Raw genomic sequence first — 20,523 nt, 5'->3', positions numbered from 1 at the left:
AGTTTACCCCCCCAAAAAAGGGGAAAAAAAGCACGAATGACGGCCAGGTGTCCTGATGCTACTGCTGAGAGCAAACAAAACGCTCGGCTTCCATTTGTTGTGGCGGCTGAGCCGGTGCAACAGGTAGCAACTTGCCTTCCAGCTCCGAGGAGCTGAGCGAGGCCCGACAGGCGGTGCCACCTGCCTGACTTCAGCCAGGTCCCAGAGGCGGAGGTCCGGGGGAGCCCCGCCAGCCGGAGCCCGGCCGGGCAGGGACCCGCCCGCCAGGCGGCACAACGCCCGGCCCGGCGCCCGGTGCGCGAGGGCCACCAACGCCATTTTGCCGGAGGAGGGCTGCGGGCGGCGGGCTGACCCCACAGCGCGGCTCCCGCCGCCCTCGGGTCAGGTCCCTCCCGGGCACGGGGCGCTCCCGCAGGGGGAACCCTCCCGGGGCGCCCTCCCGCGTCCCCGCCGCCATCTCGGGGGGCTCGCTGCCCCCCACCGACGGTTCCAACGGTTCCAACGGCCGCCCCCCCCCTCTACCCGCCCCCCCCCCCTTACCCAGGTAGTGCCTCCGCAGCAGGCCGGGCTCCTCCAGCCCCAGGCTCCGCTTCCTCACGTCCCACAGCAGGTGGGGGCAGCGGCCGCGGGACATGGCCCCCGCCGGGGGGGGGCTGCCGGGCGCTCCGCTGCCGCCGGCCGCCCCGCGCGATCACCATGGAAACCGGCCGGCCCTCGGCCCCCCCCGCCCCTCCCCGCCCCGCGGCTCCGAGAGGGAGAGGGAGAGACAGACGGAGAGAGAGAGGGGGAGAGAGAGAGAGGGGCGGGGCCGGCCGCCGCTCCGAGCCACGCCCCCCGTGGGAAGCCACGCCCCCGCCGGTGAAGCTACGCCCCCAGGGAGCGCTGCCCCGCCCGGGAAGTGACGAGCGGGGTGAAGCCGCGCAGCGGGCGGCCATCTTGGGGTTGGGCGCCCGCCATCTTGGCGGGCCGCCATCTTTGAGGCGGGAGCGGGCCGGCGCTCTCGCCCTTCCCGCGGAAGGCCGGGACGACTCCTCCCGGCAGCGCGAGGCGGGCGGGGCGGCCGCAGCCAATCGCGCCGGGCCCCTCCCTCCGCCCCCCGATGGCTCCACCAATCAGCGCGGTCGTGGCCGGCGGTGGGCGGGGCGGCGGCTGACCCGGCGTGCTGTACCGAGCGGCTCGAGCGGCGCAACGGGAGCGGAGCGAGCGGCGGGCCCCCGCCGTGCACAAAATGGCGGCCGCCGCGGCGGGGCTGCGCGCCTCGTACCACCGCCTGCTCGACCGCATCGAGCTGGTGCTGCCGCCGCGCCTGCGGCCCTTCTACAACCACCCGGCGGGTAACGGCCCGAGGGGTCACCTTGGGAGCGGGGGGAGCGGGGCTGGGGCTGGGGCTGGGGCTGGGGCTGGGGCTGGGGCTGCACCGCTTTTAGGGACCTCCGCCCCGCAGGCTGGGGGTCGGCGGTGTGAGCCGGGGGGGCGCCGACCTTGGCCTGTCACCCCCCGGGGAAGCAGAGCGGGCCCAGCTTTAGGGACCGTGTACGTATATAGGCGTCTCGGTGAGAGCAGCAGCCATGATCCGCACCGACGACTTCTGTAAGAAAAGCCACGGGACAAGCAGGTGTCAGAACCGAACCCCTGCCGCTAGGTTTCAGCCCTGAATGCCTCGCAGGTGGGTCCTTGAGAAAGCCATGAGGCAGATGTCACGCCGACTGCAAACGCGCAGGTTAAAGATGAAAGGCTTGTGTTTCTCTTCGGGATAACCAGGTTTCTGCACTAATTTAGGACTGACTCCTCCAAGTGCCATTCTCATTAAATTATAAATCACTTGTAGCAAGCGAAGGACAATGCTTGCTTCTTTTCTGGCACAAAGAAAGCTTCCAGGAAAACACCTGGTCCTCTGAAAAGCTGTTTGTTTAGCTGACACCACACAGGCTGAGGTTGCTGGAGGACAGCAGAGGGCAAGGGGTACAGCACGCCAACTCCCTGGCTGCTGCAGAGCAGGAAACATTGCTCTTTGCAGCCCCAGAGAAGTGTGGGCTGAGCTCCCTCCCCTTTGGCCTCCTAAGTTCACTTTTCCCGATCAAACTAAACTCTCCGGAACAAAGACTTCTTACATTTATTATAACTTTTTTTTTTTATAATTTATTTACACACATGATATCCTCTGGTAATGTCCTTACTCCGATGTGCTGCTGTCAAATTCATCCTTGAAAATTTCTGTGTGTCAGGATCTAGGACAAGCTCGCGCTGCCTGGCAAATCTTGTTTACTGGCATGCCTCTGGGAGAGGTATCCCCCTGACAGCACTCAACAGTCCTCCCTCATAAAAGGCTTGGCTTGGCACCAACTGCTTCTGACTTTTGCAGTCCGTAGTTTTGAACTTTCAAGTTACCTAATGTTAATAAAAAATAACATCAGATGTCTTGAAAATCTTACTGCTTGTTTAGGGAATGTCGATTCGATCACTTGTACACCATCCCCCCAGTTCTCTGGTACTCCAAATTTGAACTTGTGCTTCAGAAGAAAATAGATGATAGCAATTAAATCTACTTTTGTGGAACCTCTGTAAGTTGGATTTATAAAGAGCTGTATTTGCAGCCTGATACAGAAATAGTAAGTAGCTGCCTGAAAGAAAACAATGACTGAAATTTTCATCCTGGAAAAAAAATCCATGTGTAGGGAGAAACGTTCTGTTCTTAACGCAAAAAGTGATCTGCTAGTAGCTGTTAACTGCTGCTTTAAACTTGATCGCTGTCACGAGCCTCGTGGGTCTTAGAGGGCTTTATGCAAAGCTGCCAAGCCCATTTTTGTTGCAGTTGTGCTGCCCTTCTACAGGGCTTAGTTGGCTTTAAGGTTATGGAGCAACTGATATTCATAACAATAAGCCTTATCCTGCAAATTGCAAGTGGCTTCACGGGTGCTTGCTGCAGAAACCTGACAGTTAATTTCTCCAAGTTACGGTTTCAAACCTGTTTTAAAAAGCACAGTATAAAGAGTTACTGTAAGGCCTTTTATTAGGCTGAATTGTTAGTAAAAAATTAGCACATGTAAAAAGCAAACAACCAAAGTCCTAGTGTTTATAATGCATACTTAAAAGCTTTGAACCGTAATATGTAACGTATTAAAGCAAAAACTTGGCTTCATCTCGCGTGTCATCCGAGTGCTGAACAGTGGCCTACAAGACCTAAAACTGAATGTGGTTTGATGAAATCAGAAGCAGTGCCTTGACTGTACCCCAGTGCAACAGGTTGATATCTTGGGTTGTGGTCCCTCTTTTGAAGACTTGGAGCAGTAGTCCTAGGTTAACGATGTCCGGCGCAGCTGATGGTCTGCGCGTTATAGGTGTGGCATTGCGGTGCTTCGTGTTAACCAACCAGTTGCCATTTTAGCACCACTGAGAGAGAGATTTTACCCTCCAGATCCCATTCGGTTTATTTTTCTCCCTTTCTTTCCATACACTTGTTCCTCTTCTCCCGTAATCCTCCTTTGACTATTGGTAGAATACTGGGGTGGGAAGTATTGTTTCTGCTAGACAAACGTGGTTATTCAGAGGTGCGTGTTAGAGGTCCACGAGAACACCCTGATACCTGTATTTGCAATTTGTACTCTCTTTAAATGTCTAATGCTGCTGTGCAGGATGTCTTCTGTAGCATTAAGAGATGGGTTGAGATTTGGACTGACTTGTTACGATACCAGTAATAAAATATTTTGGGGTTTTATTTTACAAGATTCAATTTGCAAAGATTTCAAATGCTAATTCCATTAGTCCAGTTACAGAGTAGTTTTTTAATCATTATATAGAAACTGGCTTCATTCTTCCTGGGCCTGATCCTAACTTTTCCGTTATAAATGCATCTTGTTTGCTGTTGTACCCTTGTTTGCTTGAAAGTCCTTTTTTTGCAACAGAACATCTATTGCAAAATCACATGGACTGATTATGTAACTGAAGGTTGATGCACTGAGTTGATGAAATGTGAGTATTAGGTGATACAGCCTGTACAGTGGTAGAAGCTGTTTTAATATATGCATGTGTGTATTAGTTTAATTCTTTATCAAAAAGGAAAAAAAACCCTAACAACTCAAAACTTACTGTGGGCATTGTAACAACCAAATCTCACTGAGTAATTTAACTCTCTTTTCTCCCTCAGGTCCCAAAACAGTGTTTTTCTGGGCGCCTATTATGAAATGGGTAAGTATAAGATGCCAACTTATGTCTGGATGTTGATCAGAGGGCAATCTGAAATTACCCATTGGGCAAGCAATAGTTTCCCAGCAGGTATCTGAGCCTCCAGAAAGGTTTAATGCCAAGGCTCTAATTTTTAATATATGTGGAGGAACAATATTAGCCTTAAGAACATGTGGTGCAACATGCCATGGGTATAAGGGGAAAAAAAGAAACAAGGCTTTGTGGAAAAACTGTGCTCTATATTGAAATTTTCACAAAAGCTTTATTTTGCGAAACACTCGCTGTTGTTCAAGGTAGGCGTGAACTGGCATAATTCAAAACTCTGAAAGCATGTATTTTGGGCAGCAGTAGCTCTCTGCTTCTTGTGTGGTTCTGCTTCCCAGTTCATTGCCCCACCTGTCCTGTGTTTGTGCATGTGTGAGGTATATGGCTAGTCCTAATTCACTGCTTTCCTCCTCCTGGTTATTGTATTTGTACAGATGAAGTAAATGAGCTCTAAAATCATAAAGCTGCTCAGTCTCCTTGTTTGATAACAAGCAAGGATATAACCTTCTTTTCCTATTGCCAGCTGGTTTGTAAGCATGCTGTTGTGAAAACCCAGCTCTGTATAGGCCATGGGCAACACGTTGTGCTCCAAGCTGTAGCTGGTTTTCGTTGTCAGTCTGATCCGCTGCTGCGGTAACTGTGTGGTTAACCTTCCCCTTTTTCAGAGGGTCTCCCAGGCAGTGTGCTCCTGAGCACAGAGGCAACTCTTTTGAGCAGGTTTGCTGTCTGCTGCTGTATCACAAGAGCTAATACACAGGTGGTTTCTTCTTCTCCAAAAGTGCAGGAAGGCCTCTCTAAGCTCACAGTGAAGTTCTTCATTGAGAAATTAAAATGACTTTTCCCCTATATGGCAAAGGCAAGTTGACTGCTGTTACACAAGTGGCTTGAAAATCTGTACCTCTGTGACACCACTGCAGCAACATCAACCCTGTAAGTGAGGCAGCACAGGAAATCTCTACCCTTAAAAACTGTTCTCTTGATTAGAGTACAAAGTAGCCCTTAGTGGCAGTGAGATAAAAGCTTTAGGGCTTTTTTGTTCATTTATTTTGGTGAACCCCTGTAACAGAACAACAAATTGCATTTCCAGTAGATGGCAATAACACAACAAAATAAATCAAACAATGTATTTGCTAGCAACATTCTCAAATAGGTCAGTCGAGCTATTTGTCACTTCACTGGGAAGTTTTCCACTGAAATTATATTAAAAAAAGATATTCACTTTTACCTCTTCAGATGAAGTTGAGCGAAGACTGCATGGTATCACACGTACGTGTGTACCAACAATATCTTAGCCTGAGCTTTAGTACGAAGGGTCTTATTTAGACAAGGTTCTACTTGCTGCATGAAAACCAATTAGTGCTTAAAGCAGCTATGCTTATGTTAACCTTGTTCTTAAACTCATACAAAGTTGTCACTGCCTGGGATTTTACTGCAAGCCAGTTGCACCCCCCGTAACTGTGTTCTTATTTCCACCACAAGGGACTAGAAGCATACTGGGTGTCAAAGAGTAATTACTCTGCTCATGCAATGCATCCCATCTCCTGCATAATGCACACAGAATAAACACTGAGCTTTAAGGTAACTTCACAAAAGTCACTGAATGATTGAGGTTGGCAGGGGTCTCTGGAGACCATCTAGTCCAACCCTCCTGTGCTCAAGCAGGGCCAGCTACATCACATTGCACAGGACCACATCCAGGTGGGTTTTGAATATCACAACAGAGGGAGACTCCACAGCCTCTCTGGGCAACCTGTTCCAGTGCTCTGTCATCGTCACAGTAAAGAAGGTTTTCCTCATTTTTCATAAGGAACTTCCTGTGTTTCACATTGTGCCCGCTGTCTCATCCTATCGCTGGGCACCACCAAGAAGAGTCTGGCCCTGTCACCTTGACACCCTCCTTTCAGAAACCTACACGCGTTAATCAGATCCCCCTGAGCCTCCTCTCTTCCAGGCTGAACAGGCCCAGCTCCCTCAGCCTTTGCTCATACGAGAGATGCTCCAGTCCCTTAATCATCTTAGTAGGCCTTCGCTGGGCTCGTTCCAGGGTCTCTGTCTCTCTCTTGTACTCAGGAAGATTCCCTTTGTGAAGCATCTGATATGTCATGGTATGTCCTGGTGCTGGATTTATGCTCAATGAATTTCTCTTTACAGGGCTTGGTATGTGCTGGAATGGCTGATATGACCAGACCGGCAGAAAAGCTCAGCACAGCGCAGTCTGCAGTGTTGATGGCCACAGGTAAAGCCAGCGTACACCATAATTTTACAAAGCACCATCTGAACTGTATTCATTCCTTTTTGAATTGTAAGCACTAAGCCACTTCTTTAGAAAAGGCTCAGCTATAACATGCCAGATCTCACCGTTGCTTTTACATGATAACTGTAAGACAGACCTATACTTATTATTAAATCTGTAAGAGTCCTGTGAGTACTTACTGTTTTATACGAGTGTCTTAATTTGGAATTGTCCAAAGTGAGTTTTTTGAGTTAGGATACAAATTTGATCCCTTGAGTTACAATGATACTACTCGTTCCAGTAAGGGACCTCCTCTGCTTCAGGTCAAGAAATTTTGACATCAGTCCAGAACAGAACACAGTGGCTTTTTTAGAACAGACTCGAAGGGCTTAAACAATGCTAGAGTAATTATACTAACGTAACTGGGAAGAACTTCTATGTGCTATGAGAACTTGGAGTGGTATACAGACTACTGCACTGCTGTTTGCCATGAATTTTCACACTGCCAAAACCAGTATTCCATACTCAAGTTGTTCTACCAGATCTTGTCGGGGTTAGACTTGTGACAGATAAAGCTGAAAATCAAAACTAAGGCTGCCACCTTCTTCCTTCGCTGGACTTTGTTTTGACACATGACTCAATGCTATGTGCTTTGCATGATATGTAAATCCTTCTTGACTGGTGGTTTCTATAATCTCTAAATGGGTGCAGCAAACTAGATATACTACAGCAAAATGCCACTTCCCTAGAACTGTGCCAGCATATTAAAGTTTATACTGCTGTAGAGTATAGGGGATCTTGATTTGATACTTAGACTGATTTATGTTATTGTCTGGCTATGTTATTCTGGAAAAATGCAATACATACCCATAGCTTTCCCACTGGCATTTGTTGTGCTTCTAACTGAGAAACAGCTAATTAGAAGAAAAACAGTTGTCCAACATGAGTTGTAAAACTTTTGTGTACTTAAACTGGCCCATGAGTCTGTCCTCAAGGTTAGGGGAACGCCTGCATATTTACCTACAAAGATGTAATGTCGTTTAAACTTTTCTTTTCATTCAACAGGCCTTATTTGGTCAAGGTACTCACTGGTTATTATTCCTAAAAATTGGAGCCTGTTTGCTGTGAACTTCTTTGTTGGCTGTGCCGGTGGCTCTCAACTCTTCCGAATATGGAGGTATGTATTAAGAAGGACTTCTCTATGCATTGTAATTAAGCACTCATGCCACCTAATCTTAACCATGAATTCATAAATTCCACCAGCCTTCATGTCAGTACAGTAGGAAAGAAGAACTGAACAATTAATTAAACACAGCAGAACTTTTTTGCTACATTTTCAGTTTTCCAGATGAGTAGGGGGAACACTTCTAAATATTTTCGTTATAGCTAGAGCACATTTTAAGGAAAGACCTATGTAAAGTTTCTAGGTTTAAGGCATTCTTTAAAAGCTGTAGGTCTGACCAACAAAAAGCCTAGACTACCTTGTAAGCTTTGTGCTTCTGTCAGCTTTCACTGATGAATCTGATCAGTTCCAGCCAGATCAAAGGGTTCTTAAGTAGAGCAGCATTTTGATTTTTTTTATTTTTCAAAAGTTATTTCTTGAGGGGAAAACTTGGAGTTCTCTGGCTCCTTCACTACTGGACAGAAATAACGCCAACTAACTTAGCAACTAATTAGTAGCTTCTTACCTAAGCTGAGCTACACATGGACTTGAGGGTAGAAACTCAGGATAGGAATTTTAAACCTCCTTTGCTGAATAGGTTATGAAGATGCTGTTACTGTAACTGGAGCTCTATCCTCAGTCTGTGCTTTTCTTTACTACAGGTATAATCAGGAGCTAAAAGCAAAACAACAAGATCAGCTGCTGCAAAAAGATGCTTAACCGTACAGGTCAAATCCAGCAACGCACAAACCCTTCCCCATGGGACCTAGCTTCACTAATTTTAACCTTTTTTCCTCTGAGAAAATGGATGGGGAAATCTAAATGTCTTCAAAGCAAGCGTTTTCTAAGTGCAAATAACAAAGTATCTCCATTCACTTAAATAAAGTGCAACCTTTTAAATTTAAGTAAAATCCTATGTCTTATGTTAGGGAACTCACTTTGTCTCTTTAAAAGAAACTGGTTGTGGATTGTGCCTTGAATTGTTTGTTGGGCCCCACCTTATCTGACTCTGCTGAACATGTGCAGGAGTGACATGGTATCGGCAACTGTCAGCCAAAGTCCCAGACGGAAGCATTCTTTTCAAATGTCATGCTGAGACCCTGTGTGAGGGTTTTACCATATGTTCAGAAGTCAGTGACAGTGGCATCTGCATTTTATTCTCTGATATTCTTCCTTGGTAGTTTAAGGATATTCTTTTCAGATTCAAGTTATCTATATCTTGATTCATTTCCCAGCCACCACCACCTTTATCAAAAGGAGGGCAAGCCTTTACATGCCAGTAGTGTGGTTTTGGTTTGTTTTTGGTGGTGGTTTTTTGTTTGTTTTTAAGCTTCTGTCATCCTGTACAACTAGAGGGCACAACTAGATGGGCACATTTAAGTACCTGCTTCCTGGGAATGTGAAAAATAAACAGCCAAAACATCTGTTACTCGCTTTCTGTGCCCTCCTTAAGTACATACAGATTTCTGTGAAGTTGTGCAGTCAGGAAACTTGTACGTGTCAATCCTCCAAAAATTTGGAGGAAGTGGTCTGCTCCCATCTGGGGCATGTTTATGAATGAAATGTCTGAAAGTCAACCTCTCTCCCTATTTAATTTCCTGTAAAGAGAAAAATGCGCCACTGTGAGACAGCTTCAGAGCAAAGGCTATACGTTATGCTGCAAAATCCCATCTGTTGCTGAGAAGCATAAGGCAGTCGTGCTCAAAACATGGCATCTATTGGCTTCCCCTGAGATCAGAGGTCAGAGACCTCTTCTGCCAAAGCTAGGAGTCAATATCCAGGGGAAAGAAGATAACTGAGACAGAGTAGCTTCTTCAGAATTCAGGTTTCAGTAAAGTGAATGCTTTGAAATACTGGAGTTTGGCAACGGCCTCTGATTAAGTCTGTCCTCTGCCCTACTTTTCCCAATCCTATTCGAGGTACCACTTCAACCTGGGAAGGGTGGAGAGGGGAGGAAACTGTTCAATAGTTAACAGCTACAGCACCTCGCTGTGACACTAAAGTCCTTGCCTTTCTTATGTATAAAGTATTAGCCAGTAATTGTAAAGTAATTGTGCAGGGCAGCATATTCCCTTCTGCCTGATACTCAGTCAGATCCCCTTTTCCAGAGGCTGTCCCGCCATGGAGGTGCTTCTCTCCTAGCTGTATTCTGCTAGAGACCTGTGCTGTCCCCTCAAACATTTTTACTTGCATATCTTAGTTCTCTTAGCTGAAGTGGTAATACAGGGCATCATCTCAAATGGTGAACTCTCCAGCTGTGTGGTGTCTGCTGAGCTGACAGACTGCAGTGACTGAAGAACATCATTGCCAGGAAGAAAGGTAGTCTATTTCAGCCCCCCGACCCTTCCCAGTTCCTGACCAGATGAGACTCATCCAACAAACCAGTAATGGGAAAAAAAAAGTGTATTAAAATATTCACAAGATTACAATAGAAAACATGAAAGTCCACTCAAGAAAAAATATCCAAGATAACTGTTTCCAGATGAGTCTGTAAAAGCAAAACCACTACCAGTTGATACCCTGGCTTTTCATGTAATCGGGACATGCATTTCATATCTAGCTCCCTCACACAGATTATACACCTGTCTTACAGGTGTTTGTTCTCTTGCATACCTCCAAGATGGAGGTTTATGAAAAGTATCCAGTCTATGTTACCAATTATATTTACCACATAAAAAGAGCTGGCATTGTAGGGAGATAGAAGAGATTGCGCAGCACGCTGATAACAAAAGGCATTGAACGTCATTTTAGAGTGCAAAACCACGTTTAAATGAAAGGGCTTAGTAGCTTTAGGGCAGTGAAGAGAAGGAGAGGAGAAGCCTCAAGAAGAGTACAAATGCTGAGCATCGTTAATATGATTTTGTAGTCTCCCATGTAAAATGTTACCTAAATATTAGCACCACAGCGGTATGGCCACAGCCCAGAAGTCTTACCCACCTTCACATCTTTGTCAGTTTACAGAGAAAACAATTCCATCACCTACTATACAGTAAGAATGTTTTGTATTTGAGGTCTTAGGTAGATACATTAATAATGCAAAATTCCAAGACAAGATTTTGAAACAGACTGAAAGTATTTTGGTTATAAATCAAACGGCCCACACTTTACCTCAATGAATCCACTCTAAGGCAATGCAGCTTCTAAGTTGCACATATACATGTACTGCAGTTACAAGACAGATGGTTACCTAAGCAGTTCTCACAGGTTTAAAAAAGTTAAAAACCTAATTCCAGCTTTTCTAGTCACAAACTGAAATGGCACTAAAGCTCTGAGAAAACAAAACCCTACAGTTCTCCAGTTATCGATGACACATCATGCAATTAATTATAGGGAAATATGTGCCAGCCTGTAATGGCTCTTAATGCCATTCAATGAACATGCTGACCATCTCCCTCACAGAACAACTGCTAAAATCAAACAGAGCGATGGAGATTTGATGTACTGAGTACAACTACTAGTTTACTTAGATTGATATTTTATACGTAATCATCTTCAAAATCCCTTTCTGCTGATCAGTAATAAGGAAGAAAATATTCATTGTTAGTATGGGCAAAACCCTCACTTTGCTGTTCTGTTCAAAACTGGGGATGAGAAAAAGATGACATGCCATTCATATTCTTGTCTCTAGAGGGTGCAACCTGTCTTAGCAGCTAGAGCCCAGGCTTGCGCTCCAAAACTGCTCTACAATAAGTACAAGGTCACTTTTACATGTAAAAGGGAAGTCAGTCGATGTATTTTTTTCAGATTTCAGTACAGCTTTTGATATGGTTTCTCACAGAATGCTACTTGGACAAAATGTCCAGCATACAGCTAGATAAAAACATAACACAATAGGTGAACTATTGACTGACGGGTAGGGCTCAAAAGGTTATGGTAAATGGGGTTACATCAGGCTGGCGGCCAGTCACCAGTGGGGTCCTCCAGGGCTCCATTTTAGGGCCAGTTCTCTTCAATGTTTTTATAAATGATTTGGATGTAGGACTAGGTGTTTTGAGTAAGTTTGCTGATAATACTAAACTGGGAGGAGCTGTTGACTCTGTCAAAGGGTGGAAAGGCCTTGCAGAGAGATCTGGACAGATGGGAGAGCTGGACAATCACCAACCACACGAAGTTTAACGAGAGCAAATGCCGGGTCCTGCACCTGGGACGGGGCAACCCTGGCTATACGTACAGACTGGGTGATGAGACGCTGGAAAGCAGCCCCACAGAGAGGGATCTGGGGGTTGTGGTTGACAGCAAGTTGAATATGAGCCAGCAGTGTGCCCTGGCAGCCAGGAGGGCCAACCGTACCCTGGGGTGCATCAAGCACGGCATTGCTAGTCGGTCGAGGGAAGTGATTGTCCCGCTCTACTCTGCGCTGGTGCGGCCTCACCTCGAGTACTGTGTGCAGTTCTGGGCACCACAGTACAAAAAAGGACATTAAACTGTTGGAGACAACTTTTACATCACACAGACCTTCCCCAGCTCCATCCAAGCCACACAGCACTTCTTTTCAAAATAGATGGACCTAAAAAGTACTAGCAGCAGTACTGGAACTGGTCAAGAACAACACGCTTCATTTTCCTAGGAATACATGCTGTTCATTTCCACCTGCAAAACAGCCTCAGAGAATTAAGAGAATACCAGCAGGGGACATAGAATTGAATTTCTGGTCACTATTACATCAGGATCTGATGACCTTGACTGACTTTAATCTTTGCTTGCTACCCATCAAGGAAATTGGAAGTCCTCTGTCACCTGAGACAAGTAAGCCAGCTAAGCATCAGTCCCTTTCATCAGCACAGGTTACCACACCTCATTAAACAAGCTAAGACAACCTGACTGACAGAAAGTTCAAAAGAGTTTTGTCTCATACTGCCTCAAGTTCTGTTGACTTCAGCCTGAATAAGTTGTTTAGCAGCTACATTGTAGAAGCTGTCCATTCCAGCTAAGCAACTTTGCTCATGTTTCCATGACCAAAAAAAATAAATAAATCAACAGCCTTCACAATGGAGAGGGATTCAGACCAATTTGTACTACTGTTCTTGGGGATAACGGAGTTTGTTTCTTTCTTTAAAATAAAAAATAAAATAAAAATAATAAAAAATACTTCAAAATTCAATCTGCCTTCACACAGAGGATCCAAGCAGCTTTACAATGAGACTCCTCAGTAGAGGCTATATGAACATACCTGTAACTAAACAAAAACAATGACATATTTCCTATAGTTAGCACCAGAAGTAACAGGATTCTGCTCAGCTTCTCCAGTATATTCCAGAAAGAAAATAAAAAATAAAAAATAAAAAATAAAAAAAAAATCAGAGCCAAGGACAGACAGCCGTATTTTCTCACAGCACTGAGATTTTGATAGTTAAATTAATCACCCTTCTCCCTTTTACTCTAAAATGTCTAGGGAGAAAGATGTAATGCACAGGGATAAGCACAGGCAGATAAAAATCAAGTTTCCCCATCAACCATGTCAAAAGCTTTGTTTCTTGGTAAGTGTAAAACAAATACTGGGGAGAAACAGCTTGGTTCATAGGGAAAGCAGCAGTAGGGTTCACCCTGATTTTAGTGATGCTCCTTACAAAGGCAAGTGTTGTCAGGAAACCAGCCAAGCGTGATCCCAATGAAAGTCTGTGTACCCAACTTTGTTGTGAAAAATGACTGAAGAGGAAGCCAGACTCTTCTCACTAATGTTCGCGGACAGGACAAGAGGCAACTTCTGACAAAAGTTTAAAACCCGGATATTCCATCTGAACACATGGAAACGCTTTTTTACTTTAAGTGGCCAAACAGGTTGCCCAGGGAGGTTGAAGAGTTTCCATCTGTGGAGATACTCAAAACCCAACTGGACATGGTCCTGGGCACCTGCTCTAGCTGAACAGGGATGGTTGGACCAGATGATCTCCAGAGATCCCTTCCAACTTCAACCATTCTGTGACTGATTTTGTGAAATAGATCGAATTAGGAAATGGCTAAAAATCAGAGAGAAGGGGTTATGGTAGATCAAACCGAAAATTACCTACTGGTATGGAAAAGCCTACACCACATTAGGATGTACAAAACAGAAACCCTTCTTACTATATGCTAGTCTGAAAAGACCTCAGCTGGAGTGCCACTTCAAGTCCTGAACACTGGATTTCAGGATACAAATGGGTCAGCTAAAGAAAGATCCTCTTTAGCAGAAAAGGATGATTTGAGATCCCTATCAATCTATGAGCAGTATAATCTCAAAACAAGAAGCTGGGAAATTGTATTCAAGTAGTAGACTTGCAGAGAGGAAGGAAATAAACTGCCCTCCGCATCCTCTGTGCAAATAAAGATTATGAAAACACACAAACAAACAACAATAACAACAACGACAAAAAAAAAAACAGCAATAAAACAAAAGTGAAGCTCTAAATTTCTTCCAGAGGTCATTCAGCCTCCATTAGAGGCTTTTGAGAACTGATAAAGCATCTCTTAGGAAGTAAAAAAGGTATAATGGAGTGACAAGGGAGAGATGAGGGAATACTACAACTTCCAGAGCCCTTGGAGCCCATTTTGTTGTGCTTATATGAAGTGACACAGTTATGAGGAAGAAACATTTCATTGCCTCAGACTTTCAGTGAACTTTTCAACCACCTAGAGTTACTGCTTCTTATCCCTCTAGCTCACTAGCTCTTAAATTTTCACAGGTAAACTACAATTGCACAAAAGTCATTAGGTCAGCACTATCCCTGTACCTTAAAGGACTAAGCTTGAATATATGGGTTTGATACGGAAGTAAACGATTCTGCGACCTGTGTTATACAGGTCAGGTAGGCCTAAGCATTTCCTTCACTTGCAGTGGTAAGATAACCATTTCTGATAGCTAGGAGTCACAATGTGGCTTGCAAAACCAAGTGAGAATGTCTACCTCATGCAAGAAGGCAGCTTGTACTGAGAATCTGACCAAGGAAATATGAATACCCTGTGAAAGTTACCTTTATATTCACCTCAACAACAACAACTAAAAATAGGCCCCATAAGCAAAAAAAAGAATCTCGAGGTCAACCTAGAATCTCAGTTATCTTCCAGTTTCTCCGTTAATAATCAAGATAAAAATATTTAAAAACTGTGATGTGAATTTCCACTTTCTCTCTCGTCATACAAGATACAAAAAAGAATATTGGCAATTTATAAGCAGAATTCTTACCGCATTTCAACATGCAACATTGGTCTCACTTCTGTACGATTAAATAGACTATTTACACACAATTCATATATATCTTTCCCTCTGTATGCACATGCATTGGTCCTAGCCTAGGCATCAAAGGCCACATGTGAGTTCTCTGGGTCAAATTTTGTTTAAGCAATTCCAGTCTGAATGCGTGTTTTGCATTGGATAGGTTAGGATCTCATCTCAGTTCTTCCGAATATCAGCATAGACCACAGACTCTGACTTGTTAATCTTGTCGCTGTGCTGTCCTCCGGAGTGATCTAGCTGCGCGTAAATGACTGGGCCCTGGAAACAGAATAAAAAAAGCACAATCAGTATTGCTCAGAATAGGTCATACAGCCCCTCCCTTCTGCAAGGGCTACAGCAAGACCAAAGCTAAAACAAGACCACACAGCTCTTATGACTGCTAGTGACACTTAAAAGCAAGTGGAATGAGCCCTCACCTATAAATGAGCTCTAGTCTGCCACCTTGCTCCTGTTGGGAGCATGCCAAACAGCAGGATTTCCTCCCTTTAATAATGCTAAGGCTGCTTGCCTTCTCACCATCAGCAAAATACAGAATCCTTTGTTCTGAAAAGCAGCAATTCTTAGATGTTGTGGTGCAGAGAAAGATACAAGGCTTAGTCATATGCATGCCAGATTTAATATTTTACAAGATAAACTACGCTACATCTTTACCAGTAGACAGCAGAGTGTACTTCATGCACTTACTACCATTCAAGTCCTGTAAATCTCAGCACATCTGTACCACTTGGATATAACTGAGGGATAAAATAAACCTGCAGCCACCTCAGGACACCACAGTCACTGCCCAAGCAAATGATGGGATCAAGGCTCACACAGTAGCAAGCCAGAAAATACTAAAATGGTGCAGTAACGCAGAGTCTTTTGAGCTTTTGAGTCACTTTTGAGCCAACACTGCACAGATTTAAAAAAAAAAAAAAAAGTGTAAAACTAAATCCTTGGTCAGCTAGGCCATCAAGGCTCTCTTTTGCTACCAACCAGTCCAAGGTATGGTGCAGATCTGCAAACAAGAGAACTGCCCAAAACCATCACACCAGACCTCCACACATCGGGTATGCTTGGCACCTTCTCGGGCCGGTCTGTTCAGCACTGCCCAGCACTGACAGATATTGCCAGGTTTTCCCTTGAAAAGACTGCAACACAGCCACACGCCTCTGTTATATCTGCTGGAGTGAAGTGGAGGACCACCGTCTTTCAGCAGGGCATGCAAACACCCCAGCACTTTCCTAAAGGACCGTGTCCTCCAAAACACAGCCCACAGGAAAGCAAGCTGCAGCTGTTCCAGATGGGCTGAGGGCAGGACTGAAGCCTATAAAGAGCAAGTGCCTGACAAAACAAAGGTGGGACCTTTACGGAAAGGGCTGACCCGCAGCTCCAGTTCTGCACACCACAACTGACAAGCACAGGGCAGAAGGCTGTGACCACCTACCAGGAGATCTCTGGGGAGAGACCACACACAAACATGACCTGCACAGGAGAGAAAGGGACTGTTCTGTTAGGTGGAGGGAAGAGGGGGAAAATTGCGAGAACAGATCTTCTTGTTCAGTTCTTCTTGTTCGAGGCTTTTGCCTCGAAACCATTTCACCCATTTAACTCCATTTCTGTTTCCCTTAGGTCCAAGGGAGAAGAAGCCTTCACAGATATTTCTCCCACTCTCTTCTCTCCAGTACTTTTGGTATGCTGCCAAATTAGAAAGCATCTCTACGGAATTGACACAGAAAGCTTTCCATCTATCTTCCAAAGCAACTAGCCAAAGATGAAAAGGAAATCTTCGAAGGACCATAGGTACACTTCTGTACAGCGGTTTTCCTTCCAACACAAAGGCAAAGCATGCACCTGCCGTATAACTCATTCTCCTTGAGAAGCAGTTTAAACCCAAACTTTCTTCCTTCCAGGTAAAACACTTCCCAAGTTATAAAGAAAAAGAGTAGAGGAAGGGGATGGAAAGAAGGATGGAAACTTACAAGCAGATATAAAATGCTGAATAGAAATAACAGACTGTAGAAATGCTGAAAAAAAGTATATATAGATGTCCTAGAAAAGCTGGGATTTAGAGTCTCATTCAAACCACCTTTTTTTACCCCACTGTTGATTCTCACATTGTTCTGATCTCCAACACTGTATCTGGATTGCAATTAGAGCTAATTGCAATCTAATTGCAATAATTGCAATCAGAGCTCAGTCTACAAAAAGGTAAAGACAAAGTGAGCCTAAAGTTTATTTGTAAGTAATTTAGGAATTCTCATTTGCCTGAAACCATAGTTTAAGGATATGGTAAATTCAGCTCTACAGCACTTTGTATCAGTTCAAAAAAATCTACAGCTTCATAAAATACTCACTATGACATTTCAAGTTTGCTCAAGAAATTCTGATGGGTCAGTTTTCTACCACAGGAGTTCACTACTCGGGATCAGTTTTATCACTATTCTAATTTTATGCCTGGTTAAATATAGTTATCCTGCACATCAAGTGGTGATGGAGAGGCTGACTTGCTGTGGTCACCTGATCCAAATCAAGCTATCGTTGTCTGGATATGTTCACTATCACCTAAACAAATGGTAGATCAGCTGACACAGAGAAAAGGAGGAGCAAGAATTTGCTATAAAGCCTCACCTATTTGATTTATTGCCAGCTGAATCTTAGTGAAGACTTCTTACATAGGTAAAAACTTCAGAAAAGTCTAAACAATTCAGAACTTTCACCGAAGTCCAACTAAGATCATTCTGACTCTTCAAAACTAAAAGAAAGCGCAGCACTGCCATAAAATAACCTGCATTTCCTGAAGTCTTGTGATTTTTTTCATTCAAACCAACGGAAAAAGAGGAGCAGGTATACCCATACCTTGCTAAAAGTCTGTCAGCAGAGTCATGAATTGTAAGTTACAGCAAAGAGAAAGGAGTCATGAAGTTAGACCACCATGCCATGTGGTCTACAGTATTCTCAAGTTCTTTAGATTCTGGAAGATGTTGGAACTACCACAGATTCCAGCCCCAGGAAATTTATCTGAAATTTAAGTCAGGATTCCCTGCACCATGAACTGCTCCCTCCCAGGGTCCTGGTGTCCAGCCCAAAGCTCAGAACAGAGCACAAACTAAGCTTGTTCAGGTATTCCTAAAGACCAAAAGCCTGAGGTCTACATTGAAGTTAATGTAGCTTTAGCGCTCCCAGCTTCTACACTGACAGACCTACCCACTTGGGATCTCTGTGCCATACTGCTCTGTACATCATAAATGTACTTCTGAAGAAGCAACACTTTAAGATGAACAGTATTTCAGCCTGCCCAGAAATGAGTAATCAACAACTCACAAAGCACAAATACAAATGACAGCCACCTTGGAGTGAGCATTTCTTGGGACAACACACTCTGCCTCCCAGTTTGCCTGTTGCAACCCAGATTGTTAGCTAAACAAGGACACCCAGCCGGGAAATGCATTTAGTTCCTGCCTTCAACAGAAATGTATTTCTCTCTCATCCAAGTAACAGTAATAGTAGAATACAAGTCACTGCAGAATGATGGCATGGAAAAGAAACACCATATACAAATATGACAGGACAGAACGTATCTGCTAAGAAGAAACAGTGAAAACAAATGTTGTTGAGTCACTCAGCTGAACATTCATAGAATCAGGCAAGCTTTATCTAGGTCTTAAAGGCAGACTGCTATTAACAGACCCACTCCAGTCAAAATCAGAACTATTTTAAAACCTTATCAGTTGATTATATTGCTTTTATGTTCAGAGAATAACTGTTCTCTGAAGTCATCAGGCAACAATGTGGGCCTACATACTAGAACTTTGTCTTCTGGAAGTACTGCACATGTCAAGAACAAGATGTACTTCAAAAGCAGACTGTAAGCCCCCAACAGAGCAAGGACCTTGACTTTATCCACCTCACTCAGCACTGTATTTTTTTTCCTGTAGTATTAACACATATCTCCATTACCTCTTCAAGAGAAATGAAGAAAGCAGGTGTCAACTCTGATTTAGAAACCTCTCAGAGTCCACACACTTCCTAAAAGGTGACTTGTTAAGAATTAGTCCCTTTTGGACTTAAACTCACTCAGGACCCATGCCTCCATGGGAAAATTGCTGAGCATGCACAAATCAAGAGGTAAGAAACACCTTACCGATATGGAAATCCTGCACATCGTTGGTCGATAATTGTATATTGCACAGAATCCCTGTTTGATGCATGCTCTCTGCCCTCTGACTAATTTCCCATGAGATGACTAGTCTGAGTAAGAGCCACCTTGGTCCTTCAAAGTCAGCAGAACTTTGCCAACAGCAGCAAGAACAAGACAAAGTTTCATAATTTCAAGCCCACAAAAGCTAGGTGGCTCAGCAGAAAAGCACTCTGGGCAGCAAGAGTAACTTCAGACTAACCATCACTGGTCAGTGTTTGCATTGCACTGGCTCATTTTCACGTAAAGGCACTGCGTGCCACTTAGAGCATACACCTTCACATCAATGAGAGATTAAGTAAAATTCCTCCCCAGCACAATCCCAGAACAGCCTAGGCAGTTTTGTAGAGTGTTACACATCTAGTACATAATGTTATCTCCATGTATCTCCAGCAGCTACCCACTACCAATTCCTCATCTTCTTCAGGATCTCACACTTGTACTTCACTAACATCTGTCTATGTTAACGCACAAGATCAGAGCCATCTTTTTTGTACGTAAGTACAAAAAGGACATAAAACTCTACCTCAGCTAATATCAAAATGCTATTCTTTCACATGCACTACATCTTTGAGGGATTACTGCCCATCCCTTGTTCAGATCAAACACCCCCCCCACCCTCATCACCTTAACAGACAGCACCTAATTCACGTGTCCCACCCTGCCTTTAGCTTTTCCATACCATCTCCCCCACGCTCCGGGAGGATCCTGCTTCGGAAAGAAGCAGGAAGCAGTTTACCTGGTGTGATCTGGCGGGTACGCTGTTTACCAGACCCTCTGTGTCGGAGGGTGACTTCTGCGGAGCCTGCTTAACCGGTGACATCAAGCTCTCAGATGTACCGCAGCTGACGAGGTGGCAGAGCAGAGTTTGCACGACAATGTTCAAGAGGCACAAACGCACACACACACAAAAAAAAAAAAAGGAACAAAAACAAAAAACGAGTGATGGCGAGATGAAATTGGTGGCAGATTATGCCAAAGTAAAAGTGAACATAATGGATTCTGGAATAAACACATATAATACTCCATCTCTCCCATGTCATTTCTCTGTCCTTCCTCCTAGAGTCTCACTGGTGAGCAACGTGAAGGAACAACTTTAACATGCGACAGCAGCTCCTTCAAAATTCTTGTTCCCTAGATATTCCCATCTAACCCAACCAGTCTAAAACTTTACAAACCCACAAATGTGTTTTCTTCACTGACGCTTCAGACTCATTTAACTTCTAACTACAAGCTAAGTAGCCCCAGTCACTGAAGCAAGTGTTATACCACTGCTACAATTAAAGTGAATGCTTGCAAGAGCCACTAGCTCTCCACACTACAAAGGTACTTCCTAGCAAAGTCCACATTAATTCCCTTGCTTTTTGTTTGGGCTATGATTCCAAAATAATTCTGCCCACTCACAACAGACACTAGTCTCTGGAGTGATTACTTTAAGAGTCATAAGTGACGTGTAAGCTATGTGCCCAGATACAGCTACGTGAATATCTAAATAGGCAAATCTTGTTTGAAAA

The 20,523-nt window shown here is 44.3% G+C and overlaps 3 protein-coding genes across 23 annotated transcripts in view; 1 reads left to right on the top strand and 2 right to left on the bottom strand.

Annotated features, from left to right (window-relative positions):
- Positions 1-673, bottom strand: part of DCAF6 (DDB1 and CUL4 associated factor 6) — an 83,455-nt gene extending 82,782 nt beyond the window's left edge. For all 12 annotated transcript variants that reach the window (XM_083820490.1, XM_083820495.1, XM_083820494.1 and 9 more), the window contains exon 1: positions 541-673. In XM_083820490.1, coding sequence (XP_083676616.1) covers positions 541-634 — 94 coding nt within the window. In that variant the 5' untranslated portion in view covers positions 635-673. The remainder of the gene's footprint in view (positions 1-540) is intronic.
- Positions 674-971: 298 nt separating this feature from the next.
- MPC2 (mitochondrial pyruvate carrier 2) lies at positions 972-8,533 on the top strand. The gene is made up of 5 exons (XM_083820539.1): positions 972-1,334; positions 4,145-4,185; positions 6,379-6,463; positions 7,526-7,637; positions 8,285-8,533. The coding sequence occupies exons 1-5, from the start codon at positions 1,229-1,231 to the stop codon at positions 8,340-8,342; spliced, it is 402 nt and encodes a 133-aa protein (XP_083676665.1). The 5' UTR covers positions 972-1,228; the 3' UTR covers positions 8,343-8,533.
- A 1,474-nt stretch (positions 8,534-10,007) lies between these two features.
- MPZL1 (myelin protein zero like 1) overlaps positions 10,008-20,523 on the bottom strand; it is a 38,997-nt gene continuing 28,481 nt past the window's right edge. For 5 of the 10 annotated variants that reach the window (XM_083820537.1, XM_083820529.1, XM_083820531.1 and 2 more), the window contains one exon: positions 10,008-15,090. Coding sequence is in view for 7 of the 10 variants with exons in the window: in XM_083820536.1 (XP_083676662.1) it covers positions 15,032-15,090 (59 nt within the window). In the remaining 3 variants the exon portion in view is untranslated. Of the gene's footprint in view, positions 15,091-19,748; positions 19,855-20,523 lie in introns of those variants that run through there. The other 5 variants (XM_083820534.1, XM_083820530.1, XM_083820528.1 and 2 more) reach the window with 2 other exon arrangements.

The sequence above is a fragment of the Anser anser genome (assembly GCF_964211835.1).
Source record: "Anser anser genome assembly, chromosome: 1".
Taxonomy (NCBI): Eukaryota; Metazoa; Chordata; class Aves; order Anseriformes; family Anatidae; genus Anser; species Anser anser.
The sequence above is the reverse complement of the archived record's forward strand: the minus strand, read 5'-3'. Positions and strand labels throughout refer to the sequence as shown.